Here is a 28,000-nt window from a genome sequence, read left to right as displayed (position 1 = left end):
CTGCCAAGACTCGAAACTGTAAGATTTGGTTGGAATTCTATTAAATATATGGGACCTCTCATCTGGTCGAAGTTACCAAGACACCTAAGAACGATAGAAACTCTAAATTCGTTCAAGAAGAACATAAGAAAAGTCGACCTTTCAACTCTCGTTGAAATTTAAAACTTAACTAAATAACTTCATAATCTTTTTAATTATCTATTGTAAATAACTATTATCTACATATGTAAATCTATTTGACTTTTAAATTTTTTAGTGTTCCCCATTAGCTTATAGCTAAAAACATAGACACTTAAATAAAGTTTTTCATTCATTCATTCATTCATTCACTTGTATTTATATAGCGCTCATATCTTAAACTCATGGCGCTTTACAACACTGTACGGGGGACTTTACCAGACTGCTAAGCAGTTTACAATCACATGAAAGCGAATATAACCTGAGATGCCCCCCCCCGCCCCCAATTCCCAGTAACCAGGCCAGACCACATCACAGTAATACTTTGCATGCTGTGGAAAACTCAAGACGAAACAAATAGATTCTTAAAGTTAAAAGGTTATCTTCCTGCTGAATATTGCCAAACAACTTGTCTCGCGTGTCGTTGTAAGGGAATCTCGAGGTTGGAGACGAGTTGATTCTGATTGGCCAATGATGAGGTCCCCCAGTGAAGTGAACCTGGAAGTGAATCCTAAATACGTCCCTATTTTTTACTTACACACTATTCATTTCAATCTCCTGGTGTTTCAAAATGGCGGCAGAACCGTCTCATATTTGTTTGGAAACTTCCATGGTAAGTCCTTCACTTAAAAAGGAGACCAAAAAGTTATTTTGCGCATTTACTCTCACTTTTAGCCTATTTTGAGTGTCGCTCCTTAGTTATTGCTAGCCACACAGTCCACAAGAACGGAATTGTGCCGACATCGGCAATTCCGAGTGAAAGAACGTGGTCTTTTATCTCTGAGCCAAATGCAGACCAAGAAGAGTTCTCTTTCTTGGATGGAAAGCTATGACCTCACAGTATTCTTGCATAAACTCTGTGGGTGCGTCATTTATTTTTTACATTTTCTGTAATTTCTCGTTTCAGGGTCAGATTGTTTGTGAACTTTATTGGAAGCATACTCCAAAAACATGTAAAAACTTTGCCGAACTGGTGAGTTACTTCAAATTGATACTAAGTGCGGGTTGATTAACGCAAATTTACTACTATTGGAAAGATTTCTGTATAACCCCATACCAATAAAAAACAAAGCCGTAGACGCAAAGGAAATCTGTTGTTTTGCGTCTGCTTTCCTTTATCCAAGAAATTAATGCATAATGAAATCTTGCCCTACTATTTGATATTTTTGGGAAGTCATAACTGTGCTTGCCAGCTCCCAGGCAGTAGGTCAAAGTCTTATGATTGTGGCCATGCATTAAAAACACAAGTCTCAAATAAACAATGCAGCTTAAAGAAATGCGGAACAAATTTTATACTGTAGTATATTTTTAAAAGTAAAATGGGTATAGTGTGTGTAGAGGATTATTTGCATATTTACTATTGACATATGAGCATACAGAGTTATTCCTACATAGTTGTCTGGTTGTCTGGAACCTGAGTCATGTCACCCAAAATTTTAGTTATGTTGCCTGAAATAAAATTCAAGTTACCCAAAGAACAAATGCCGAAAAGATCAGACTTATAGACTGTAAATAGCCAATAAAGTTGAGAAATCTCTATCACTAGAGGGCTGTTTCTTTCTAACAACACCTTGAAGATGGTGATCAGTATAGAAATATGTTTAAGTGATGAGTCTAAAAGCTTTGTTTATTTCTTACAACAAAATGAAGCATTGTTCGTTTGGAATGTACTCATTGTATCCCCACAGACATTTCATAAACTTCAGAAACTTTATCACTCAAGCGCTGTTGGTTTCTATTAACACCATGAAGACTTTGATGACTGTACACAGAAATCAATCATGTTGTCAGGATTGACAGGGCTCAACACTAACTTTCAACTTACAAGCCAAGTGGCTAGTGAAATCTTAGATGGTATGACAATTTCAGTTTGTTTCCTAGCCAAACTGGCTAGTGGAAATCAAAAACACTAGCCAAAACCGAATTTCTACTAGTCTGTGGCTAGTGGGCTACTGTTAGTGTCGAGCTTTGATTGAAATACGTTTGAGTAATGACTCTAAAAGTGTTGTTCATTTCCAACATCAAAGCAAAGTTTTGTTGGTTTCTACAATAACAAAATGCAGCATTGCACCGCCTGTTTGTCATTCACCTGTTTTGTACCTACAGGCATTTTGTACACTCTAGAACTTTATCATTGAAGGGGTTTTTCGTTTCTAACATTTTACCATAAAGACTTTGACTTTGCAGAAATTGATTATATAGTCAGAACCGAAAGACATTTGAGTGAAGACTCTAAAAAGTGTTGTTTGTTGCATTGTTTGTTTGGTGTGCATTCATTAGGATATTTCTTACTAGTTTAAGATTAAGTCTGTTAGGGATGTAGACTGAAATAGCTAAACATTGTTCATGTTGGTTATATCTGTTTGAAATCTAGCATGAATTGTTTTTTATTATAGTTCTCGGGGACTTTGTTGAGCATTTGGGTATCATATTTAAAGAGGAATTTAAAGGTTTATAGTTGAAGTTTGGTATTGTAATTTAATCAGGCAATATAACTCAGGATTTTGAGGGACATGTTATATATTTCTTGCGAACGTTTTAATCGGGTTGCATTAATAGTTACATTTTACTACTGAAAGATTGCTAACGTACAGTGTAAGTAAATACATGAAAAGGCTGTCTCAATCAATCTGTACCTTCAGTGGTTTCTAAAAATATGCCATTTTGGTGTTTCCACAAGTGTTAAAAAAATCAGGTGACTTGTCTCTATTTCAGTGGATGCGACTCAGGTTCCAGGTGACACAATTTGGGGTGAGATGACTTTTGCATGAATTGACCATAAACCGGGAGAACAGGAGAAAAGTTTGTAAATTACAGGCTAGAGACAAGTGATCACCAAAACTTTTCTCTTGTTCTCCCAACATCCTGTGTGGGTTGTTGCTGCAGTAATGGATAGATAGTGCAGTCTATTGCTTTTCTAAAATAAAAGTACTTGACCCACTGATCACAGATACACATAAGCATGTGCACACACACAAATACTCACAAATGCAATACTAATGACTATTGGATGAGACTTAGCGGAGATCAAAATTAATTAATTAAACGTAATGAAACAGGTCAATAGAGATCTAGAGGTTCTCCGGTTTCTTTTTGAGTAGATGGAGGCTACTTGACTGGGTATAAATTATATTGGTTTAATACCAGTGCAATAAACAGGTGGGGGTTGAACAAGATTATAAGGTTTTATCAACTGAGTTCATAATGTAAATTGCCTACTGTAAAGAGTTTCTAAGCTGAGGTTTTTAGATTTAGCCCTTGGTTCTGACAAAGGGCTAACACTCAAAATGTTGGCTGTAAAAACTCTTTATGGTGGCCAATTTACATGTTATTTACTCAGTTAAAAAAAAACCCGTTGATCCAGATAAAACAGTTTGGTCTGTATAATAAACTACTTACTGATCATGCTTGCTGGAACCATACTGAGGAATATTGGCCCTCTATCATTTTGAAAGGACCTTGCTGCACTAGATCTGTGATGACCTTGTGCCAATATTCCCCAGTAAGGCCCTTGTGCTTGGTTAGTAAGAAGTTATTAGAAGTTATTAGCATATATTCATAGAAACTTAGAAGAAAACCAATTTGCTTAAATTAGCCTCTTGGCAGCATTTGCTAAAAAACAAAACCTTTTGTTGCAAAATTATAAGATAAGTGTGATTGACTTATCACTAAACCTTTGAAGAAAAAAATCATATCTTTTAAGAGAGAGCATCACTTAATAAGTTTTAATCTGCAAACTTTTTCAGCAGAACTGGCAAAACTTTTTCTTGCAGAATAATCTTGAAGTGTGCATGGTACACAATAGAAATTTGGTATTTTCGTAGTTTGTAAGTGTAGTGCCTGCAGGCTGTGGCATTTACATATTAACCATTTCTTTTGTTGTGCAAAACAGTACCATATAAAGCCAAGGGTGGGCAATGAATGACAAAGCACATAAGAGGAACGTTATTTAGTTAAAGTAAAATTCAAAGTTAGAAACATTTTAAACCATGAGAAATTTAATCTACTATAAGTCCAAGGCAGTTTGTCAAGTGTTACTTATAAATCTGGAATCCTTGTTTATATTTTCTTTTTCAATGTTTACAAGCACACAAAAAGGAATATTCAATTGCACCTGAACAGAGATTGCAAGACAGTTTGGCTCAGAAAACGAATTGAAATAAGGGCCAAATGTTTCCCTGTCGGGCCTCAGATCTGATACTCAGTTAATAGAATAGGCTTGTTATCATAGGACCCCTGCTTCTCTATATTTTTCCTTTCCTTTTTCACCTCACACCTTGTGGGAATATGGCTTTTTCTGGTCCTGCAGATACCATTGCATAGGGCTCTGATACAGGAAATTTTGCCTAATGGTTTGCAATAACAATGCACAAGGGGCCGTTTGGGTCCTTTGATAAATTAACACTTGAACTCCCAGAAGTGATTAACATGTACTTTCTCCCTATAATGTCCACGCATTATCCTGCACACAGGTAATGAGAATACTCAAACTTATCTGGTAGAAGTTGTTTTCTTGATCAAACATCAAATTCTCAAAACTAATCTACAAGAAAATGAGTAGCAGCTAGAGTTGTAGATATTTCATTGTAATTAGTTCTCTTTACTCTATGGATCAATTTATTCATTAATAACTTTTTCTATTATTGTAAAACATTTGGGATCATCTTTCTATGGACCAGGGGTTATATAAATAAAATAAGATTAAAGATTAAAGTTGAGAATGAACAATTAGATCATGTGATTAAAGGCATAATTGACTTCGTGCTCTCTCTCTGGTTTCCTTACTGAAAAGGGTCAACTGTATTGGGAACCAAATGCCAACCCAGTGGTATTGCTACAGCAACAGCACACATTTCACTCAAATACGTGAGGGAAATGTTTCATAAATGAAAGTACTTCCTTTCATTTAGTGTTCAATAAATATTCGATAAATGGCAGTTAGTTGAAAACAGTGTCCACCAACTTTAAAAGTCCTAGTCATTACCATCATCTTCACCATCGTTATTTTATTTAACAATGGACATTACAAAATTTGTAGCCAACAAGGCTGAGGTGGACTTGCACTAGTGGACAACACTATTGGCAAATGGAGTTTAATCCTTCCAAATGTAAAATTGTTACCATCTCACACAAGATCAACCCAGCCCAGAGAAAATACGTCTTCTGTGGTGTCGAATTGGAACAGGTGGATAGCTTCCCATTATCTTGGGGTTACTATTAGTAACAATCTTAAGTGGTCAGATCACGTTTCCATAATAACAGCTAAAGCAAACAAGTCACTGGGTTCAATCCAAAGCAACCTTTGGAATCGCCCAAAAAATGTAAAGGAAATTGTATATACATCCCTAGTACGGCTGAAGCTGGAATACGTGATTGCGGCTTGGGATCCGTTTTTAAAGAAAGATGTCAGTGACCCTGGAAAGAGTTCAACATAAAGCAGCACGGTTTTGCTTGCAGAATTATCATAGATATGCTAGTGTTACTGACATGATCGAAGATTTAGGATGGACCACGTTGGAAATGAGAAGAAGGCAGTCTCGGTTAATATTTATGTATAAGCTAACTCGCGGTCTTATTGACATAGATAATCGAGAATATTTAGTACCGCATTCCGAGAGTTGCACGAGGAGAAATCATCTATTTAAATTTCACGTGCCATATGCAAGTAAAGACGTTTTCAAATTTTCCTTTTTTCCAAGAATTATAACAGACTGGAACTGCCTCCCTGAGACGATTGTTTTGTCAACTTCTTTAGAAATTTTCAAACAATTATATAGGTTATCAGCCGTTTTAAATGATAGTTGTACATAGCTTATATAGTTCTCATAATTTAACTTTTATTTTCAACATCAACATAATTGTTTTTTTATCCATGTCCTTATCACGTTTATTTAGTTATTTGCTTTATTTTTACGGTTGGTGTGATGTCTTGATGATTTTACCAACCTAATAACATGTAAATGTAAATGTTAATGAAAAAAAAGTAAGGTACTAAACAAGATATTTATTCTATATTACTGGAAAAATAAAATCGATTTAAAGAGAAAAAACTATACATATTACAAAATGTACAAAAAGTCATTATTTCTCTTACAATACTTGAATGGGAAAAATTCTGCTGACACAGTAACTATGAATGAGGAAACTCCTGGTTATTGGTAACTACACTGTAGTATTAACAGTAGCAGAACTTGTATCTAGATATAAAAAGAATATTGATGAAAAATTGAAATCAAAGATTATTCATTGGGAACATTGAAGTAAAAGTCCAATTTTTGGAAAGTACCTCGGTCCATGCCTGCTGCTTCACCCCTGCTAGAGATAAGATATTGATAGTCATTTATACTGTAACTCGCTGTTAACCATATGGTCTACAAATTACCTCTATGATTATACTCCATGCTCTTTCTCTCATGCTTACTTTGCACACTCCCTTGCTTAACTATAAAATGAAAAAGGGTTTGTGGATAAACTGTGACATTTACATTTCAGGCACAGAGAGGATATTATAATAACTGCAAGTTTCACAGAATTATAAAGGTAAAGTACTGTATAATATTATAAGACTAGTATGATCATTTTTACACACAGATAGGCCACATTTTGGTTTTATTGCAAAAATGGGATAAATGTTTGGGGTGTGGCTAATACGTGGGATACAAGCATTTTGACACATCACTGATGTGCGGGATAGCTCCAAGTGTCACCAATCAAATTGTTGTATTTTGCTTTGTAACATGACAATCCTTGTTGACAGACAATGTACTTTTCTCCTGCTTGCAAATGATAACACTTCTTGGTGACCCACCTCAAGTGATATACCTCAGAATTTATATTTTGCGACTGCAGGTTTCCTCCCTCTCTTTCTTTTTTGCTGACTGAAATTGAAGGTATGCAGTAGTCAATTCCACCAATTTTGGAAAGCACATGATTATTCTTGTCTGTTTAAGTGTAAAAAGAGGTGTATCCCGATCAATCCAGTTGCTAATGGTGATTCAAATCATTTAGCCACTGACCTTTAATTGTCCCCATGGCTTGTGTTTCACATCAGCTCATAAACAATCAAAATGATAAAAAAAAGTAGTGTTGGGTTTGCACCTAAACTCAAAAGTCTTTTAGTTCAATTATGCTTGGAATAAACTCTAAACAGAAGTTTTAAGATTAAAATTTGAAAGGTTAAAGTGAGGAGTGATTGAAAAAACTTAATTAAACCTGAGGTGTTGTTGGTCTCACTTGGTGCCATTACTTGTTTCCCTGTTACTGTTACTCATTACTGGGTTACTCTGATTAGTAACATCCACTCATAGAGGGAAGCCCAAGTGAAGGTCATTGCAGCCTCTTGTTCATTTTATTCTAAGTCAGCTCTATAGAATTTACAATTTTTCTTTGGTAATGGGTTTCATTATAACAGCTACGCAATCTCTGATCACAATTCACTAATTATTCTTTTCAACCAAAATTAGAAAAATAGTGGGGGGGGGGTGGAGGGGGAGAGCAGCCTATATGTAGGTGCAGCTTATCTGCAGGTAAATATGATATTTAAATAAAGATGAAGATTACTACAGTAGGAAAATTCACAATGTTACATAATGTAAAGTAGAAGTGGATGAACACTGTAAAAGAGTAGAATGAAAGTATCTTTTTAGTCAAATCTTCTACAAAACCAGATTTGGAGGAGTTGACACTCAGTGACATTTAAAGTCTTTTGAAGGTGTAGACGAGACAGAAAGACACAGGTTCTAAGCTAGCCTCCTTAAGTGTGGAGTGTAATGGAATTATTTTTTGAATGTCACGATTTGAAATGGAAAGAGGATTCATTGTTGTTAAACAAGTCCTGTGGTCCAGTTGGTTATCTTTTGCCTGGTGTTGCAACAGTTGTAGGAAACAACTTGAAGCCAAATCAAAATGGCCATCCTGGAATGCTTTCAGCAATATTTTGTGTAAGCTATTTAAATCCTTATACGACAAACTGAATAATACAAATGAAATACTCTGATACAATGATCTCATTGGTGCAATAACAAACCTCAATGCGGGGATCTGATTGGTACTTACAACAAATCTCCAATGCTGACATAGATGCTATTCTACAGAGAAGAATAAACTGACTGCAAAGGAGGAGTCTGATTTGTTGGTCAGGAGTATGATCACTGACAAAATTGGACAACATGACTTAAATAATAATAATAATAATAGTAATAATAATAATAATAATAATAATAATTATAAATTATAATAATAATAATAACACCTTTATTTAGACACGATAATGTTTAAAGCTGAACAGCTTGTGGGGTCAATCTAAATAAACTATAAATTAAATAAATTCAAGTGATGATGGTTTTTGTTATTAGTCAATCAAAACTATGACAGAATTTTAGAAACAACACAGCCATGGATTAGTCATTTTCATGGAAACCAACACTTAAGGAAATGCATGACAACATTTCAAATTCTGAGGCATACACAGTCCAATTACAAGCATGATGTGTACATTGTTCTGCCAGTGGTCATATCAGGCTGTTGAAAGCTGTTTTGACATTTGACAATTTTGTTTTAGTACTGACTAATGATAAAAGTTCATGATAACTATAATTATAGCTACTAACATCTCCATCACTAAAGTTGTCTTTGTGATTGGGAGCATTTGAATCAGGATTATCACTAAGGTCATCATCACTGTCACTGGTGTTGAGCCAAGTGATAAATGATGATATTTTGTGATCATTATTATTATAGCTACCATCATCACCATCATTGCTTTTGTCTTTGTGGTCATGAGCACCAGCATCAGCACTATCACCAAAGTTGTCATAATATTGTCCTTGCCATTGTCTTTTTGTCATCATTATGATAATAAGCACCATCAGGAAATAGCAGCTTTTGCATACCCTGAAATTGAGAACAAATTTGGTTTTTTTTTTCCTTTTTCAATCCCTTGCAATATACCTTTCAAGCTTCTAAATTGTTTTAATTTCTGGTGATATTATCGTCTGTGAAAATTATATTTGTTGACTTAATCACGTTAATTTTAAAGTCTTTCAATATTAAATGCCTGTTTTCTTGTTTCGTTTTGGTCAGGCTGTTTCCTTAAACCTTGAACCACAGGAACCTTTGCCAGTACTGTTACTTTTACTACTCTTTGTATTTTTCTATCTTGTTTTGTTTGGTACCCCAGTTTCTTTCTTTGTTTCTCTTAGCATACACACAACAGCTTTGTTTTGAAAGGCATTGTCAAAGATAGTTCCTAAAGGCTTTTCGCTCTTACAAATATTTCTATGTTTTGGGGCCAGATTCTGGATGATGATTGTCATGCCTCTTTGAATCTTTTAAAATTTAAGAATATTAGAACAAATCAACGAGAAAACCACTACATCTACTTAATTCAAGGTTAACCTGTGCATTGGCCTGGTTCACTAGTTCATGCTTATTGATTTATAGTGTTATTTGTTCTTAAAAAAAAAAGGATCGCTATTGATAAGTTCATAACACTCCAACATTTGGTAATCAGCACTGTCAGAACAAAATTGATAATAAAAGAATGTTAAAAATTTAAAGTAGTGTGATACTGTAAGGAGAAATCAGATGCTATTCACTCTTATGGGTGAACGGGTTTAATAACGGTAATTGAACTGAGTGAAGTGCAATTTTGGCTGAAATCATACGCATGATTTCAAAATCGAAGGAGAGTGCAGCACGAGTTTGATTTGAAATCACATGTATGATTTCAGACCAAAATTGCACGACATGAGGTTCAATTACCACTTTATCACATCCATTTTGAAATCACCCTGGAAATACAGGACTTGGTCGATTCAAATATTTTACTGATGCAGTACTGAGTTGATTTTTAAATAAAAAGCGGAACCGGAAACACTTTTACATCATATTTTGTATGCAAAACAGAAAGACTTTGACGTCATGTGTCAAAAACTCATTCAAGTGTAAAATGATGCAATTTAGAGTAAAAATAGTGCGATTTGTGAATAAATCGCACCAATTAGAGCCAATCAAATTATAAGGACCACCAGGGATTTCAAAATGCTTTGAAACATATGGTGTTTAAATAAAGGTGTTATTATTATTATTATTATTATTATTATTATTATTATTTGATACAGATTTTAATTGACAATGCTATGGCAAATATAGGCTAGACATTTTTAAAATTTGTTTTTACACTTTTTTACACTTTTTTAGAGTAAGAGTGTCATTTCCCTTCTCATATACTTTTTTAATTATACTTTTTTAATGTAATTTACTTTTATAAGGATAATTTCGATGCAAGTTTTCTGAAATTCTTTCAATACGAACTAGTGGTTGCTTTTGCGATTTTTATATGTAGGTCATTTTTTTGTTATCAAAGTTAGTTTGGGTCTGATACGAGTCTGATCCTAGAGAACCGAATTATTATGATTATTATTGTTGTTGTCATCATCGTTACTAACCGAAGCTTGTATCCAATAGCTTTTCTTAGATTTTTATCAGACATTTTAAGCCTTTTAACCTGATTTTTGTAAATTTTTAGTGATTATTATTATTATGCGTAAGAGGTTCTAGAGTTCCGTTTAAATCACGCGAGGTCGCAGAAGACTTCACCCTCGCTGTAGCTGGTCTACATCTACTGATTTCATGATCTACCATGCTAATTCAAGTTTACACTCTGTGTGAAAAAATTTGCTGTGTTTTTAATCTTTCCCTCTGATCCATTTAACATACTCAACTCTTTGAGGTACCAAGATTAAGAAAGAGAGAAGCCTCGACTGTACCCTGTTCTGTTGTAAAACACAAATGAGTGGTTGTAGCATGGAAGTGGTGTAGGGGTAATACATGATACATTTAACTTTTTTCCTTCTTTGTGGGTGCTATAGTCAAAGATGTACGGTTGTATGCTATCCTTTCATAATGATCCTGACTTTTAAGTAGTTTTGCCAAAGTCGTATATTCATTGATGTGGTGTAATAGGTATTAATTTAAACCTTCAAATAGTTTACTTTGGAAAGAAAGAAAACCAATTTGATATTAGGTTTTGTAACAGAGTGCATTTTGTGGCACCTTACTTTGAAAAATCACGTTGTTCTCGTCAGAGTTGATGGTCTGTATTAAATCCATCCAGCATTCTTTAAACGACTTCATCTTAATCTGGGTTCCTCTGCTTGTGAGTATCTTAATTGAATCTTTCTTTTGAGCCAGTTCCACGATCTTTTGGATGTTTTCAGTCTTCACTGTTGCTGCCCTTGTGAGTTCGACCACCTCCTTCCAGAAAGTAACAGCTTGAATGATAAATACCACCATACTTTTTACGTCACCCAAATTATTGTGACAGTGTTGTCGTTGTCTCTCCAGCTGTTCCACTTTCTCAGAAATCCTCCGCATGTCTTCCTCAGCCTAATGAAATAGTTTTCTGTCATGCAGCATAGAAACGCACCAAAATCATAGTTAAAGTATCTTACAATGAAAGCTTCTTGGCCCAACACGCCTTCTTCTAATACGAATCATAAATTCTTGAGGTGATAATTTTAGTTTAGAGCTTCGCTAAATGTAGGTTGTACTTTGGACCATGACTTGTGTGCCTTCCTTACCCCATGTGAACTGGTTTTTTTTGTTGTTTTTTTGTTTTGTTTTTTTCACGTATCAATCTTAAGTGGCCTTCAACGCCGAGCATTACACTGAACATTCGTTATCTGAATTTTTTTAGTTATTTTATTCTAGAGCAGCATACTACGTATTCAATAACATATTTTTACCCCTGAAACTCACGATTCTTCGTTCACTTGCCATTTTTCTTAAGCATGTGGTTCAACTCCCTCAGCTGTGAGGGTAAACCCGTTTTTCTTTTTTTTATCTATTGTGTTCTTTTTTTCCTTGAACAGATTGTAGGAAAAAGCAGTTTAAACTGTACTTTCTCTATATTCAAGGGGCGTACAGGAAATTGAACTGCAACCTTTATTTACGATCATAAAATCTTCAAAACTGCTTAAGATATGCAATAGGGGAAACATGGAATGAAGACAGTCATACTATGCGATCTCTGCAATTTGCGAAGAGGACATACTCACCCTGGATAATTTGCAACTCACCTGACGAATTCCTGAATTGGTCCGTTCAATGTCCCTTTCGGCTTCCTCGGCATCCCTTTCATGACGGTGCATTTCTCTCGAGGCATGTCTTGCCTTCTTGTCATTTTCTTCAAATAATTCGCGCACAACAAGGTACTGACCGTAAATAGGCACCCACCAAAAGGTCTTCAATTCTTCAAATTTTTCTTCGGCTTCTCTCTTCTGCCACTCTACTTCTTGATATTTTCTCAAAGCCTCTCGCTTGCCTTGGATGTAATGATTCTTCTTGCTCCTTAGTACAGATTTGTTTGCTTCTAATTCTTTTTTCCTTTTTTCGTGCTGTTTCTGTTCCTGATATAACTCGTTTATCTGGCGGGTAATGGCCTCTACTTGTTGCTTGTGTTCATTTTCAGCTTCTCTGAGCCGATCACAATATACAGACGCCTGTTGTTGCACTAACAAACCATCGTTTCCAAGTGATTTCAACATAATTTCAGAACTGCGTATGTCACCTGTTTTCACTGCTTTCAGTGCTGATTCTATGGTGTTAAAACACTTTTCGCTAACTGAAACGAGCGCCATGTTTAGCGAGCTCTTCGAAAGATGTTTGTTCGTGGCCTTGAATAAGCTTATGTAACCAGAATTAGTCAATAATGATGTTTTCTCCCAGGCATTAGTTACATGTGCCAGTTGCATTGTTAACGGAAGCGTTTTTTTTTTTTTTTTTTCTAAGAAATGAAACCAACGCAGTGGATAAAAATAACTTTTGTCGTTTTTCCCAAATTTGGTCAGACAGGAAATCGTTTCACATTGGTGTAGATACAACAACCTGACCAATACAGAGAAAGTATGTTAAACCCGAGAAAGAGCAGTTCAGTGGAATGACGATCATACCATAGCTCTTGGTATCAAGAAGTTTCTTACGCGAAAATGATTTATCCTGTTTCAACTAATGAAAGTTCAGCCTAAAGGGTCCGTCTTAAAAATTTCGATGTTAACGTTTGTAAATACTAACTAGGTATTGATCACTTGAATGAGTCGACCAGACAGAACAATTGAAATCTTTCTGAGAAAGAAAGCGACCCCACGTAGTTAAGCAACAAGTGGTTTGTACCCTAAGGTGCTTACGGAGGTAGAGAACACGTGGTTTGTACCCTAATATGGTTATCAATGAGAGTGCTTACGGTGGCGTGTTTATTCCCCGGAAAGAGAAGCTTGACTTATGTTCTTGTCACTCCTTTCATTGCAAAATAAAAATACAAGTTTAAATAAAAAGGCCGAATATTTTTTTCTCGACAAGTTATGAGTTAGCTACGATTGAGTCGCCCAAGAAATCGTAGGGGAGGAGTGTCAAAACAGATAAATATCGAAAGAGGCCCAGAGGATATTGAAATGTGAAATGCTTAATTACTATTTTTATCATCTAAGAGCACATTGACCAATCCAGAAAAGATATGTTATCATCTAGTCGCAGAATTTTTACCAAATATGGATATCAATATCATCAATGCCATAAGTTTCCAAGAGTAGTGGGAAGTCTTGATTGTTTGTGTCATACACCTATAACGGTGCAACGCAACTCGTCGTGCGGTATTGGTTTTGCCTTTTGAGTAGCGGCATTTTCAACTTACACGAAATGGCTCTTGTTCCCAAGACAGAAGTCAAAATTGATGGAGAAACCTTCGATCTTGTTAGCCTTCCAAACCCAAAAAGTTTGATGGTGCAGCAGGCTAAACAAAATCTCCTTGGTTCCCTCGATCTTGCAAGCCTCGTGGATGACTTAGGAAAACTTGGAAACTTTATTCGTGTGGCGTACAATGGTGCAGCAGGCAGCACTGAGATACAGATCAAAGTGCAGAAAGTTGGCTACAAGATCACAAACCTGGCTGACCAATCGGCCGTCACTGTGCACAACTTTAAACGTGCTACGAAAGATGTACTTCAGGAGCTCCAAGGCACCTATCAGTACTTGCTGGATGGATTGGAAGAGATGGCGCTGGAAACTCTCTCGCTATTGACTGACGTGGCGAAAGAAATGGCTACGGCAGCAGAGAAACTACGCAATGTAGCAAACAAATGATGTGATTGATGCCTTACAAGATACCCAGAGAGCAAAGGGCACTCAGGAGGAGAAGAAGAAAGCTCTTCAGAAAGAAAGGGAAGAATTTGAAAGGCAAAAACAGAAAGCACAAGAGCTACAGAAGAGTGCGCGCGAAGCTGAAGAAAAGGCGAATGCTCTTTTCAACAAGGCTCAAGAAAGAGAGGACAAAGCGTTGGACAAGCAGGGCAGCTTGTTCACAAAATTGGCAGATGGTTTGACAAGTATGGTTGGTGCTGCTAAGGCTGGACTAGGAGGAGATTTTGGAAAGGCTATGGAACAACTGGAGAAAGTGGGCGACGAGTCAGGGTACAAACAAGCTATGAAGATGGCAAACGAAGAAAAGATGAAACACCTGGATGACATGCAGAAGCAACGAGACATGCGTCGAGACGCCATACTGCAGTGCATAGAATTCACAGAGAGGATAAAGAGTTGCCAAGATGATGATGCTCTAGCAGATGCCGCCATCGAAGCCTTGCACAGCTCCATTGGTGCTCTTAAATCTCTCTCAGCCATTATGATGAATGCAGCCCTTTTCTGGCGTCAGATGCAGAGCCACTGCGAGTCTTTAGCAAAAGGGGATATGCAACAGACGGTGGAAAGAGTTATGAAGTACCCAGAAGAAAAACGACTGAAGGTTTGGACATCGACGGCATTCAAAACAAAAGCCGTGCTGTACTATTCTAAGTGGGTTGCTCTGGATGACGTGTGCGAAGTGTACATGCTGCAGATCAAGGAAACCAGACAGGATCTCTACTCCTATCTGACAGAAAACCCAACCATCGAAGAGGCAAAGAGGAATGTGCGTAAGCTAGCCGACACGTTTGCTGCTGATTTGAAGGCAGCGCAAGACAAGTTGGCAGAGAAGGAAAAGAAGGCACTGGAAGAGAGGAAATCTCTCGAGGACTCCAAGCAGAGGTGACTGAACAAGCGTCTTTACTCCTTATAGCACTTGTTTCATTAGCTGATTAGCGAACTTAGCAATGCTCATAATACGTTGCGTTACCTTTTGCAAAATATCAAACACCACAGTGCGTTATGCAAATTTCGCTTGTGGCGAATGTTATGCTTTGACAAGTGTAAACAACGATCGTTGTTCTTACGCAAAGAGATGGTTTCGTCCCCCTAAAATAACCTTAGTTATCTGTATATTTGTTACTGGTAGATATTTAACGAGAAATGTGCACAGGAATGTTTGATTTTGAACTTTAAAAAACAGGTTCTGAGTTAATGTCGGAAACGCAACCACAAAGTCGATATTTAGCTGAAAATTGAATGATGTTTGTTTTCTTTGCTCAGTGTCAAAGTAATCTGGTCGTTGATTTAAAATGATTATCATCTTTACTCGTTCAACCGTTCAAAAATTTGCCACAGCCGTTCGGCCGTTCACCGTCAGCCGTTCAAAATTTTTCTACAGCTGTTCACTGTCAGCCGTTCAAAACTTTTCCTCAGCCATTTACCGTGAGCCGTGAACCGTTCAAAAATTTTCCACAGCCGTTCAGCCGTTCACTTTGAACCGTTCAAAAATTTTTTTCAGCCGTTCAGCTGTTCACTTTGAGCCGTTCAAAATTTTTTTTCGGCCGTTCAGCCGTTCATGTTAGCCGTTTCAATCGGCTTGGCCATCCGTTTGTCATCCGTTCACTAGCCGTGCGTTTTGCCGTTCGAACGGATAGCCGTTAGTGTACGTTTTCGCGTGAGAGGTCACATATAATCGAACTTCAGAACTGTTTCATGCACTTTCTCGCCGAAGCCTGCCATACAACAATATGAAATGACCGTAGCTTGTATGTGTTTTTTATTTTGAACTAAGAAGGCTGTTATGTGTATCTATCCGGAACTTCAGATGTTTTACATCCTTACCTGCTAGTATTATACCAACTTCGTGAATGAATATCTTTTTAAAATCCTTAACAGTCCTTCAAAGTCCTTAAAACGTCCTAAACAAGATTTTAAATTTAGTTTTCGTGGACGTCATGCTCATAATTGTCGTGGTCAGTTTGCTGAGTACGTTCCTTTTATCAGTGTACGCGTTATGGCCATGCTAAAAAGCTTTTCTTGGAATCCGCTTTGCTTGACTTGGACCTTCCAATACATGTATGAGGTTTTTTTGCTTTACGCGTATTTGTGAAGCTCTTAGCACTGAGTTTTACGCAATCCAAGTCACTTTCGATGCAGAAAAAAGAATCTGTTTTTAGTCCATGACCTAACACAGACGATCAATGAAGTGTTGTTACTTTCAGATGTAAGTTCATTGCGTTTTATTTGAATAGAATTTATGCTGAATACTATGGCTTAGCTGTAAATAGAACAAAAATGCGGGAAAATCCATCCTCCGCAAACTCAACGGTGAAGTAATTTTTGGCATAAGGTATTTCAAGAGTGGCAGAACTTGGTACTTACCCTGGCCAAGCTCTATCCGAACATCAACATTGACTTCAGTTCAAACCACCGAAGAGATCCTGTCGATACCGTGATTTGTTGCGCCAAACATCACGGTAAGCATTTCACTTTGCACAAAACATACAGTGCCTCATTTTCTGCAGTTCGCGTTTGCAAACAAAACTGCCCCTCATATATAAAAGATTAATGCCTGCCCACGACAACTAGCGTTTTGTTTAGTTCACCCGGAGAATTGTTACTGCAGGTTTTCCTTGAAAAATTCTATTTTAAGCTTGTAAACAATTATAAAGGTCTGCCACTTTTTTCTAAGAAAAAAGAAAACAGAGCTGGTCTTATATAACCCTTCCCTCTCAGATATTCGACACAAGAGCTAACGGTATTCCAAACAGCATTCAGGAAAGGAATTTTTTTCTGGGAAAAGCGTCTGGAGTTTGATTTCATACCATCCACGCGATTCGCAGGAGGTGCAGCACACATGATTTGTCATTCAACCGTGTTTTTGTTCCAAGAAGCCGAACTCTCTACTTTTTTTTTTAGAGTAAATTATTATCACGAGCTCGCCCTTGGATTCATATCAGGAACGTTTTCAGGTCCAGCATCTTTTCTTTAACCCCGACCACACTACACGGGGGATGTTTGAAAATAGCCTGCGCTGCAGGCGTCTTATTAGGGCGAGTTCACGTTATAAGCTCGTATTCGTTTATCTGGGTGCCATGACGGGGGCGGGGGAAGGGCGAGATATTCACTCCTGCACCCCAGCCCCTCTCCTTATCTTTGACCGTCACTCACCTCCTTGATGCCATTTACTTTCACTCCCCAGCCTTCCGTTTCCATTAAAATCAAAGATGGCGGTCATTTAGCGCCAAGAAAATACTGATCACTCGCCCGCCCAAATTACGCCTACTCTGCAGGCTAGTTTGAAAACGGCGTTTTAACTCTTAAAACGCAACTAAAGTTCTTAATCCATACTAGAAAATTAACGAATGATTTCTTTTTTGTTCGCACCAGTACCGAGCTGGTTGCTCAGAGCGCATTTCAAGTTCGATTGTGTCACGAAACCTAAACTAAAGTTATCACAACATCCTATCACAACTGTGGAAAATGATATAATAGTAATGTAAGTTAAAACAACCAAACTGCCCGAGGAGTAGGAAAACTCGTGAGACTATTAAAGTACGCTTGGTTTAATGGATCTGATCATGTAACGGATGAGAAGTAGAATCAAGGAAATCTCAGATTACGATCAAGACTGAAATGAGAATTACTGTAAATGATGAACTGAATTATCAGCGATGCTGTGACTAATTGCCCAGCAGCTAGGCATGGTCTCAAATAGACTAAAGGGTTTGCTGCTATAGTAAACAGCGTAAGTGCAAAGCGAGTTTCCACGTCGACAAGTAGACGTTTGGCAAAAATTGGATTGCTCTAGAGTGTCACACCAGATAACTGCGTAAGTCGACGTGGCGAAAGAAAAAGGGGGGGCTGACAGGAAGTTGAGGTTAGATTTGGAAAGTTCATATTATTATCATCATCTTGAGGCAGTTTTTCTTCTTTTTTTTATTTTTTTTTTGACTAGGCACCGTATTATTCAGCTGCAGATCTTTTTCTTTTACCGAAATATAATCAGAATGTCAGCCTCGATAAAGGCACTACTTTACAGGAATAGGGGAATAATAGATGGAACAGTGAAATGTTAGCATTTTGGAAGAGAGGTATGATAGAGCAGTGTTATGGCAGAATAGTGGAATGTTAGAACAGTGGAATGGTAGAATAGTGTAGTGGTGGAATAGTGTAGTGGTGGAACAGTGGAATGGTAGAACAGTGGAATGGTAGAACAGTGGAATGGTAGAACAGTGGAATGGTAAAACAGTGGAATGGTAAAACAGTGGAATGGTAGAACAGTGGAATGGTAGAACAGTGGAATGGTAGAACAGTGGAATGGTAGAACAGTGGAATGATAGAACAGTAGAATGATAGAATGGTGGAAAAGTAAAATGGTGCAATGGTAGAATGGTGTAACTGTGGAATGGTAAATTAGAGGAAGGTCAAATATTGGAAAAGTAGAACAGTGGAATGGATGAATGGTGGAACAGTGGAATGGTAGAATGGTGTTACAGGGGAATGGTGGAATATTGGAGTGGTGGAACTGTTGAATGGTAGAACAATGGCATGGTAGTATAGTGGAAGAGTGGAATGCTGTAAAAATGGAATAGTGGAACAGCACAGCAGCAAACCTGCGGTTGAATTGGACACCAAAACAATGCAAGAGCAGAATAGCCAATGGGTAGAGTAGCTGTGTGGAGCAGTAGAGCAATGACAGAGCAGAAAAGGGGAAAGGAACAACATTCCAACAATAGGAGATAGGCAGAGTAGCAGACTCAAGTACAGTAGACTATCAAAAGAGTGAGACAAATATAGAGAATCAACAGTTTAGAAGAACAGAGGCCTAATGAAATGAGGTTAATTGATCAGACGGACTCATAAATGTAGAGTGGCACAATAGAAAATGGTGCATGCAAATGGCTTTGTGAAGGAGCTTCAAGAAAATAACTTAGTGGTTAAGTTAACTTGGAGGAGGGTGGCACAGTTACATGTAAACAGTTCCTCGGTTGAACAATGCTATAGCAACACAGGGGAATAAGTGATAGCAAACTGTTGTAATCAAATAGAAAACTGACAGAGCAGCAGAACAGTGGTACAGCAACAGAGTAGAGAAGAGACACTGTGGAGTAGTGGTATAATTAGTAAATTAAACAACAACAAACATATGAAACATATGTATGAACTGCGGTTATGAAACGTATATGTGCACGATCCTTCGCAGTAAAGCACTATTTGAGCAATAGTGAAAATCAGACCTGAAAAAAATTTCAGGCCTGTACGGGATTCGAACCACTGACTTCAGTGGTTCGAATCCCGTTCAGTGGTTCGAATCCTGTACAGGCCTGAAATGTTTTTCAGGTCTGATTTTCACTATTGCTCAAATAGTGCTTTACTGCGAAGGATCGTGCACATATACCTTTCATAACCGCAGTTCATACATATGTTTCATATGTTTGTTGTTGTTTGATTTATCATCTACGGGTTTATATCGAATTAATTTGATGGCCTGCTCCCAGTTGGCTTGTTAGCTCAATTGGTAGAGCGCTGCACTAGTATCGCAGAGGTCAGTGGTTCGAATCCCGTACAGGCCTGAAATTTTTTTCAGGTCTGATTTTCACTATTGCTCAAATAGTGCTTTACTGCGAAGGATCATGCACATATAAATTAGTAAATTGACAGCTATACTGAAAAGAGTAAATTCAACACTATGTAATACTAATTATAGTAATCTTCTTGGAATATCTGCAAACTACTATAATCATGATAATTTGGAAAAGTGGCACAGCATAAAAGCAGCCTCCAGAGGGTAGAGCATTTCTTTCATGTCTTAAATTATGCACATCTGGTGTTATGAACTTAATTTTTCAAGTTGTTCAGTATTGTAGTAATGCTTAAATTATCAGAATTTCAGCTTTAAGACAACAGAAGCTGCTGATTAAAAATGCTACTTAAGGGCTCTTTATACTGTTTTGTGACACAACTGATTAAGGAAATAAGTTAACTTTAGTTGATGTCTATTTTGAGAAGACTATATCTTTCAATTTGATGAGTATGCCGTGGTAGTTATTTATTGTTACAGGCTTCTTTTCTGTAAAAGTTAAAGTAAATGATTAACTTTAATAACTTTCTAATAGTGTTATTTGCAAATTTGTGAAGGTGACCACTTAGTTCTATTTAACAGGATTTCATGATTCAAACAGGGGACCCTACAGGAACTGGGCGTGGAGGGGCTTCTGTGTATGGGTGAGTCTGGTCTCTTGCCAACCAAGAATTTTTTTTTAATCTTCCATGTAGTATATTTGTTTTTGTTTGTTTTCTTCTAATACCATAACTCTTCTGAAGATTTAATCACCAAACAGTCTTGCTGTTTGACAATAAAATAATTTTTTGACAGTCTTATTTCAAATTTATAAAAGTCAGAGGAGTACAAGCCAGAAAGCCCACTTGAAACACTGAGTTCCATTAGTCAGGATTAGCCAGATTAACTGTTCTTTTCATTGCTAAACATGGACTTTGAAAACTTTCCATTTACATATTATATATGTTAAATGTGTTAGATTGCTATGAGCCAACAACTGAAGGCCACAATCTTTTAATTTTTAAATAAGAATTTTCAAATTATTTTTACAATGCACTAGCAGTACCAGACTGCACAAATTTTAAATATATTCTTATGGGCAGTGGAGCTTCAGTTGTCATTTCATGATACGCCTCCCGGTTAGCTCAATGGATAGAGCACTGGACTGTTGTGCGGGAGGTCGAGGGTTCGAGCCCCGGTCGGACCAACACTCAAGGTCTTAAAATAATTGAGAAGAATGTGCTGCCTTTCTATAACATTAAGAAATGGTTAGATATTCTAGTCTTCTTGGATAGGGACAAATAAATGGAGGTCCCGTCTCCTGCAGGGTTAGGGGTAGGAGACGTTAATTTCCCACGCACGAGTATACTGTGTGATGGATGTCCTCCCCTGGGGTGGGTTGGGAGGGTGCTTACAGGGCCGTTCTGAAAACCACTTCTGTGAGAACACACCCTGTCTAAAGATTATTAGCTATCCATACCATCAAGAACTGGCTTTCAGAGGACAACCATCTCATTGGAGCAGTAAGCACCTTAGTTGTGATCTAATTCCTTGAGCCTAGATCCCCAATCACAATGGATACCCTTTTCTTCTCTATTTTGCTGCCCTGCTTTTCAATACATCTTGACACCACCTGCTACATTTTTCAGTGTATTGATTAATTTAACACATATTACATATTGTGTACAGGCCTGCATTTGAAGATGAAATTACAAGAGATTTAAAACACACAGGAGCTGGAATCCTTTCAATGGCAAACAGGTAAACATGCTCTGCTGAGCTAATATCAGCAAATGTGATGTCAAATTACTGAAAATGAATTGCTTTTGTTTGTAAAACCAACAATGGTGTAAAAAATAAGTTCTTTCTATTACCTTTGATCACCTTGCCAGTTTCTCTAGTAGTATTATTGCTCAATGATGATCATTAATATGTAAAGTCTTAATGGCAAACACTTTTCCAGTCAGAAAAAAAAAATAACCTGCAATGAAGAACACATCAGACAATGAAAAGGGTATATTTCATGATATGTTTTATTCACTGAAGTTGTTGTTATGTTAATGTATTTAGTGGTCCAAACACAAATGGAAGCCAGTTTTTCGTCACCTTAGCTCCAACACAGTGGCTTGATGGTAAGAAACTTGTTGAGTATTTGTTAAATACACAACTTAGTAGATAATTATATAACCACTGTTGGGATGAACTACATAAATGAAGCCTACAACAGCAAAAATACCACCCCCCCCCAAAAAAAAAAGAAAAAAAAAATTAAAGCATCTACCTTATAACAGGAAATTAACAATATATGTTGACAACATGAAGAAAATTTATGCTACACTAAAGTAATGTGAATTTTTCAGAAGTTAGTTTACATGCATTAAATTCACACAAATTTTTCGATTTTTTTGCTTTGTTTACTACGATTTTCGTAATTCTGCAAACTTGCACTTTACATTTTTGAATGCCAAACTGCATTTTAGCTTCCGTCAATAAAACCTTCCAAGACAAGTCCATGGATGTTTCTAAGTTTTTTTTTTAAGCTGAAAATTTGGTTTTGAAGCCTAACTAGACCCTATCAATTCAAAAGATCTCTCAAAACATCGGGCCATGAAATCACCAAGAGCTGCTCACTCATTTGATTGGTGGAAACCAAACCATAGTTTGTTGCAGTACTAACACAAACTTGCAGCACTTACAAAATCTCAACGTACATATGTCTCAGGGAGAAAAAGAAGCATTTACCAATAGTTAGCTTTTAGGATTACTCAAATGGATCTAGTGAGGAAACGTTCCCTTACATTCTGTAATGTAATGTGAGAATTCGTCGTAGGTTTAAGAGGTTATCACGTGTATTGTTCAACCTGGAAGCCTTTCATGAAGCCAAAAATCATGCTTAAGTAAGAAAAAGATAACAAATATGACCAGTTTGCAATTGCTGTACAAACAATTCTTCCAGGAACGTTGTTTCCCGCCACTTTTGGGCATATTCCCAAAGAACTGAGCCGATATATCTGGTTTTCATTGAAGAGAGGAGCTAAGTAAACGTAATGGGGGAGGTGAAATCTTTAAAATACAAATGGTCTCCACTGGTTCAGGGCGGCTTAGAAATTTCAGTAGAAGTAACCGTGAATTGGGAGGACAAATGGGTATTGGAAAATTTAAAGAGGAAAAGAGAAGAACTAAACTATCCTCTTGGGGAGACAGTGGAGTATCAAGATCAATCAAGACATTTTGAACTCGATTTTAAATGAAGACATACTGTCAGATAGTGACTCTGAATAGCCAATAGAAGAGTCATGAACTAATAAGGTTTTGTAATGAAATAAAGGTGCTTTAAAATAACAATGTTGTAAAATAGCGTGCATTAAATTTACTTCACTATTAATTAAGATACTGACATTAAATTAACGCGAATTTTGTAAAATCGCATTAATAAAGTGCATTGTTAATTTCCTATAATAAGGTATATGGAACCTTTATTACTCTTTTTGCATTTTCTGGATACTTATACTTTGACAACTTTATTTTATCTTCTGTGTCTAAACAGATAGAGCTCAGAAACTCAAGTCTAACCTAATCCTATTGATTATCTCTGATGCTTCATTTTCTTATGTTTTTTCTAGTTTCAGTATCATTATAACATATAAACTTTGATATGATGCGTTACATTCAAAGTTGATACAGTTGAGTATCTCGTGATGACCACTGCTCCTTAATGATTCATGTTATAACATAACCAAAGTAAAGCACATGTTCTGATTGGTCAATTCAGCATCCACTCTTTGCCCCTGGGTGTACACTGCTGATGTGAGCAAAAGACTAGTTTTCTGCACGCCTTTTTGTTTTATGGTCACATAAGATTTGTTAAATAAAATAAAACTCTTTTGCTACAATGTATCAATGTTATGTTATAAAACAAATAGTAAATGTCACAGTGTACATTATTGAGTTATGGATACACTTGGGAGGTTTGCTAGGCACTCAAGAAGCTAGAGTCGCTCTTGGCTATCACCTTGCACAACTCTTGTGCTACTTTCGTGCTTAGCAACCTCCCACGTGCATCCATAACACAATAATGTATGCTGTGGTGTTTACCATTTGTTAATTGCTAATTTTCATGAGAGTATGTAAAAGACAATGACAATTTTCTGCAGGTAAACATACAGTATTTGGTCGCATTAGCAATGGGATCAGTGTTGTGAAGAGGATAGGACTAGTGGAAACAGACCCTGGTGATAGGTACACATGCACTCAGAGCATTTATTTTACATATGGAGTTATAAAACTTTCATCAAATGGATTAGAAATATAGACTATGAACTCTAACTGTACTTTTAAACTTACATATAACATGGAAATACATCCAACAGAATCTTTCTTCTCATCTTAATTGAATCTTACATTTTAAGAATTTTGCTTGAATGTATGGTATTTTATTGATGACATTTGGTATTATGTTTCTTTTTGATATTTTATTTTTAATAGGGTAAAATTAGCTGTTTCAGTCTGTGGAAAACTAGAGCTGTAAAAAGTTCACACCTTGTGTTTAAAGAGGGTCCCCTATTCCCCTTTGCAAAACTCAGAAATATTTGGCCTTTTCATGCATCACGATTTGTATCCAAAACTCTTTCACATTCAGGCGAAATTCTAGACAATCACATTAAATCGACATTTTTACTTTTCTACTCAGTCAAAACCCTGGTCAAAACCTAACCACAGCAGCTTGAGAGCAACATGAACATTTCCATAACCATAAAATAGCCAGAAATTCATCACTGACACAAAACAAAATGGTTCAAGAATCACATTTATTTCAGCTCTTAGTTCATGGGTCCCATTTAAATAAAATTTGTTCACATGGACTTGATTTAAAGATCTTATTATCTTCAATCATAGTTCATGAATAAAAAAAAAGTTAAATCATGATTCACGAGAAAAAAAATTGCCTGATCACACTTCACGTAAAAAGTGTGGGGTCCCTCTTTAAATATTTTAATATATAAATAAGTATATAAAAACTACTGACTTATTGCCATTGTGCACAACAAAATCTGATATCCAGCAAACTTTCCTAAGTACTTCTTGCTACTCTTGTGTGTCAGCTTTAAGAATCATCACCATAAGCTGCCCACTATGGTTACCATGGGGGAAGGGGGGGGGGGATTAATAAAAGAGTTAGTTTTTCATTATCATTTTTTTATTAATGCCCTATTATCTTCTTTGTCATGAATTTTTTTCTCTTTTTTTTTTTTTGTAGTTTGATATTTTGCAGTGTACATGTTTTAAGAAGTTCATTTTGTCCTCTTTTAGGCCACTTCATGATGTTTACATTTTAAATGGGAAAGCAGCACCAAAACCCACATGAAACATAATGGTTATTGTATGAAGTCATTGAACCATCCATCAATGTGCTAAATGCAAACTGCCCATCTGTCAGACTGTTTTTACATTGCTGTATGGAGATCCATTATAACATGTCCAACTGTGTCAGAGATTTATATGTGACTAGAGGTGTTTGTTGTAACATGAGCTGAACAACATCCTTGTTGCAACATTGAAAGTTGTTAAAACTGTGCCCTATTTTGTAAATGTAAGGATAAACTTTGAACAGATTGTTTTTAATTGTTTTCCAAAAAACTTAATTTATGTAATAGTCAAATAAATTTTATCTCAAAGTTAAGAACAATGTTTTTTTTTTTTTTTCTTTTTTTTTTTTTTTAAGTAAATTTCAATGTTTTTTCAAATGATTTTATTATTACCATATCTGGGAGGTTTGTACTCATGTTTTCTTTCATGTTTCATTATTGGCAGTCAGCTTTTAATTGAAAACCAAATACGCTTATGAATAAATCATAGCACTGTAATTTCTAATGCTGGAAGGAAATGTTCATCCATGTGCAAATTAGACTATAGATAACAAGCAGGAATAAGGCCCTGTTAGGAGGGGTATAGATGTCACCTGTCTGAATATCAAACTTTGTCACGTCGCCATTTCGGAAGGTTCTGATGTCACTGTCGCAATTTCATTAATGTCTTGCTTGAAGTCACATTTTCATTTCCCTGATGTGGCTGTTTCAACGCCATGTCAGCCATCGGAATTTACCCTATCAGGGCCTCAGGAATGCTTTCCTTCAACTGATGCTCTTGTGTGACTGGGTGACTAGGCTACAACAATGTTTTTAAAACATGTATCAGCTCTAATCTGTTCCAGCCTCTGGATAGAGGACACACCCACTGTTCTTTACTTGCTTGCTTGTATAGAACATGTTCTATTTTCTCATGCTAAAACTTGTAACATTACCGGAATTAGATTAATGTTTCTGAGTGGTTTGTTGTGTTAAGCCTTTACACCTTAATATCAGTATCCATATTTTTCATATTCTTCAGAAGAATATGAAAAGTGTGGATACTGATGTTAAGGTGTAAATTAGGCTTAACAACTTTCAATGTTGCAACAAGGATGTTGTTCAGCTCATGTTACAACAAACACCTCTAGTCACATATAAATCTCTGACACAGTTGGACATGTTATAATGGATCTCCATACAGAATGTAACATTATCTTTGGTACTGATGTAGAGAATTCAGTGAACAATCACAGCTTCTGTTGTTGGCAAATCATTCCCTTTATCCTTGTGATCTTAATGAATGATTCAGCAGTGTTACTGTAAGAAAAAATATGATGCTTGTCTGTCTTAGGGTTGAAAGGGTTAAGCAGGTTGAACAACTTCAGGTACAAGAGGTGTGGACTCAAGACCTGGCTAGTGTCATTTTATGATATATTCTGCGATATATTCAGGGGCACCCCACCTAATTACAAGGAGCACTGTGGAGAGAGCAACCTGTCGTGAAAACCTGATTTAAGACTGATGATTTCCTGTGGACTAGAATGACATCTAAAATAAATACCGTCGTGTCCCAATTGGCCCCTTCTGTTTCAACTTGAATAATTAACCTGTTAGTAAAAGGAGAGGGATATGATCTTGCTGTAACAATGAGAATGAAAAATGTTTATTACAACATGCACATGTACTTGGAAGCCTGTATTTGCCCATTCTAAAATTCTGTGTTTCAACCCTACATGTTCATGCGATGGCCTGATTTTACTAATAAACTGGGTGGCATACTCAGAAGAGAACAATGACATACACTCTTATGCTCCTAATGAGTTTTCAATCCTATTGATCCTTCTCTCTTTAAGTTCCCTCTCCCCCATCTAGTCTTGAAAATTCATAAGCCCCTTTAATGGCAGCTTTAGAGATGCTTACTTTGCCTCTATTTTCTTGTCATGCCCCTACTATGAAGATGGGCCTAATATAACAGCATACCGAAGCTGCAATTACTTTCAAATACGTAATATTTTATTTTGTTGTAAAATGTGGAAAAAAAAATTATGCTTGTAGTACTCAGTTACTGGACAATACTCCCAAGATTTAATTGTGAATTCTCCCCTGTAGCTAACTACACATTTAGTTACAATAATTTAGTTTTTAATCAAGAGAACAACTTCTACCTGCTAAGTTTGACTAGTCTTATTACCTGGTTGGTGGATGTTATTGGGAGAAGTTATATGTTGATCACCTTTGGGAGTTAAAGGGTTACCTATTACACCCCAAGATTGTTGTGCATATTCTCCAGAGTGTATTCTATGCAATTCTAATGGTACTGATGAAGAGAATTTATTTGACAAATAAAAGCCTGTTTGCTGGATGATTATGTCCCTTATTCTCATTACCCTCTCAGTTGATTCAACAGTGGTACTGTAAAGAGAAATAAGATGTTATTTGGTCTCAAGGATCAAATGGTTAAAAATCAAACACGAAGGTATCAAGAGTAAAGGAAATGATCATTGACTAAACCTCTTGATTGTTGGACAAATTCTCCTTGTTTGCACCCTGGGAAGTATAAAGGGAATAGTATGGAGAATATGCATACTGATGTTAGGGCAAAAAGGGTTAAACACAACAAAATACTAAAAGAAGTGACCCCAGAAATAAAAGAATATGTGAAATGTTAAAATCATGATGTTGACTGATGAAACCAGTTTTATGCACAACATCGGAAAAATAGAAGTGATTTGCC

The 28,000-nt window shown here is 36.6% G+C and overlaps 2 protein-coding genes and 1 pseudogene across 4 annotated transcripts; 2 read left to right on the top strand and 1 right to left on the bottom strand.

The window, feature by feature from the left end:
• The first annotated feature begins 662 nt into the window (after positions 1-662).
• Positions 663-27,628, top strand: LOC111335194 (peptidyl-prolyl cis-trans isomerase-like 1). The gene is made up of 8 exons (XM_088758936.1): positions 663-790; positions 1,085-1,150; positions 6,670-6,717; positions 20,522-20,583; positions 21,608-21,679; positions 21,989-22,050; positions 24,073-24,157; positions 25,229-27,628. Exons 1-8 carry the CDS (start codon positions 749-751, stop codon positions 25,281-25,283), a joined length of 492 nt encoding a protein of 163 aa, XP_088615062.1. The 5' UTR covers positions 663-748; the 3' UTR covers positions 25,284-27,628.
• Positions 7,668-12,953, bottom strand: LOC111335192 (uncharacterized). Of its 2 annotated transcripts, none has more exons than XM_088758934.1 (3): positions 12,258-12,953; positions 11,233-11,565; positions 7,668-9,069 (listed from the first exon to the last, which is right to left on the bottom strand). In XM_088758934.1, exons 1-3 carry the CDS (start codon positions 12,930-12,932, stop codon positions 8,989-8,991), a joined length of 1,089 nt encoding a protein of 362 aa, XP_088615060.1. In that variant the 5' UTR covers positions 12,933-12,953; the 3' UTR covers positions 7,668-8,988. The 2 variants fall into 2 exon arrangements, with proteins under 2 accessions (XP_088615060.1, XP_022796784.1); XM_022941049.2 differs by having other exon boundaries at positions 11,238-11,565; positions 12,258-12,951.
• LOC111335189 (uncharacterized) lies at positions 12,973-21,679 on the top strand (annotated as a pseudogene). Its single transcript, XR_016000759.1, has 3 exons — positions 12,973-15,255; positions 20,522-20,583; positions 21,608-21,679. The product of XR_016000759.1 is annotated as an uncharacterized LOC111335189 (transcript).
• Positions 27,629-28,000: the final 372 nt, after the last annotated feature.

This window comes from Stylophora pistillata, chromosome 4 (genome assembly GCF_964205215.1).
Source record: "Stylophora pistillata chromosome 4, jaStyPist1.2, whole genome shotgun sequence".
NCBI lineage: Eukaryota > Metazoa > Cnidaria > Anthozoa > Scleractinia > Pocilloporidae > Stylophora > Stylophora pistillata.
The sequence above is the reverse complement of the archived record's forward strand: the minus strand, read 5'-3'. Positions and strand labels throughout refer to the sequence as shown.

Excerpts from the sequence above, each read along its gene's own strand:
- LOC111335194 (XM_088758936.1), top strand. The coding sequence starts at position 749 with ATGGCGGCAGAACCGTCTCATATTTGTTTGGAAACTTCCATG. Across the intron at positions 20,584-21,607 it reads GGAGGGGCTTCTGTGTATGG|GCCTGCATTTGAAGATGAAA; the intron begins GTGAGTCTGGTC and ends TATTGTGTACAG. Across the intron at positions 22,051-24,072 it reads TCCAACACAGTGGCTTGATG|GTAAACATACAGTATTTGGT; the intron begins GTAAGAAACTTG and ends AATTTTCTGCAG.
- LOC111335192 (XM_088758934.1), bottom strand. The coding sequence starts at position 12,932 with ATGCAACTGGCACATGTAACTAATGCCTGGGAGAAAACATCATTATTG. Across the intron at positions 11,566-12,257 it reads CCAATTCAGGAATTCGTCAG|GCTGAGGAAGACATGCGGAG; the intron begins GTGAGTTGCAAA and ends CTATTTCATTAG. Across the intron at positions 9,070-11,232 it reads ACGTGATTTTTCAAAGTAAG|GGTATGCAAAAGCTGCTATT; the intron begins GTGCCACAAAAT and ends TCTCAATTTCAG.